The sequence below is a fragment of the Lottia gigantea genome, assembly GCF_000327385.1.
Source record: "Lottia gigantea unplaced genomic scaffold LOTGIsca_5342, whole genome shotgun sequence".
Lineage (NCBI taxonomy): Eukaryota > Metazoa > Mollusca > Gastropoda > Lottiidae > Lottia > Lottia gigantea.
In genome coordinates, this window is record NW_008709829.1 from 7,638 (window position 1) to 8,655 (window position 1,018).

General features: G+C 36.1%; 1 protein-coding gene across 1 annotated transcript in view; it reads left to right on the forward strand.

Moving 5' to 3' along the window:
- The window catches only part of LOTGIDRAFT_176868 (hypothetical protein), a gene marked incomplete at both ends in the record, with an annotated part of 8,241 nt that extends 7,562 nt beyond the window's left edge, over positions 1 to 679 (forward strand). The window contains 2 exons of the mRNA XM_009062847.1: positions 52 to 96; positions 537 to 679. Coding sequence (XP_009061095.1) covers positions 52 to 96; positions 537 to 679 — 188 coding nt within the window. The remainder of the gene's footprint in view (positions 1 to 51; positions 97 to 536) is intronic.
- Positions 680 to 1,018: the final 339 nt, after the last annotated feature.

Below are 1,018 nucleotides of genomic sequence, written 5' to 3' on the forward strand. Positions count from 1 at the left end.
TCTACCTACAAAATCCAACAATTACTAGCTGTACATGATTGTTCTTTTTAGACAAGAAAAAGAAAAATGACCAGCATATTCGGTGTCTAGTAGAAGGTAAGTTGGAGTCTTGATTTCGGGGAAGGGAGGGTTTAAGTCTCCCAAATGTGCAAGCCAAATACTTCATAAAGAAAATGGATAAAATGTCTGGAACTGCTGGATATTTTTTTTCGCTGTTTTGATCTTAAATGAGAGAGGGCGAGAGGTTAGGTTGTTACATAATGGTGGGCTTTAGTTTGCTATGAACATGGTTGTCATTTAAGTTCTGGTGTTTTGAATATGCGACATCTTTTGTTTGTCTTGTGTGGTGGAATTTCTCTTACAGGCTCTCGTAGTGGGTATGAACTATCTTACAGGCTCGATTGCTGGTGATATTGAGCGAGACAACAAAGGGTCCTGTATTTTGATGAATATTCAGTCCTGGATTTTATCTCTAGTTCAATGCAATTTGTGAAAGCAATCAACACTTTAAAGATGTAATTTGTGTTATCTTATAGACAGTATTTATGACACAATAGATGAATCGTTAATTGGAACATCCAGAAATGATGAACCGAGAACATCCAGAGACCATATTTCCAGAAATGATGTACCAGGAACTTCCAGAGACAATAATTCCAGAAATAGTATCCAAAACATGGTAAATATAATATACAGATATTATTTGTTGTCAAATGTAGATTTACCAGGTTAGATCTTGTCCTTTAGATTGTTTCATGGCTAGTTGGCTAACTAATGTTTCTAACGTGGCATTATCTTTGTTCAGCTCAGTTCCTTTCCTGTCTGATGAAAATTCAGCTTTAGATGTTTTGTTTTCTGTGGCTGACTTCACCAGCAATCCATGATCTGACAAACTCGTCACATAGCCCATGTTCTAGGTCATTCAAATATTCAACCAGTCAAATGGTCTATTCAGTACAAGATTTTCGTGCTATATTGTAGACTTACTTTCCACTACTTTTCAACATTCTGATGTATT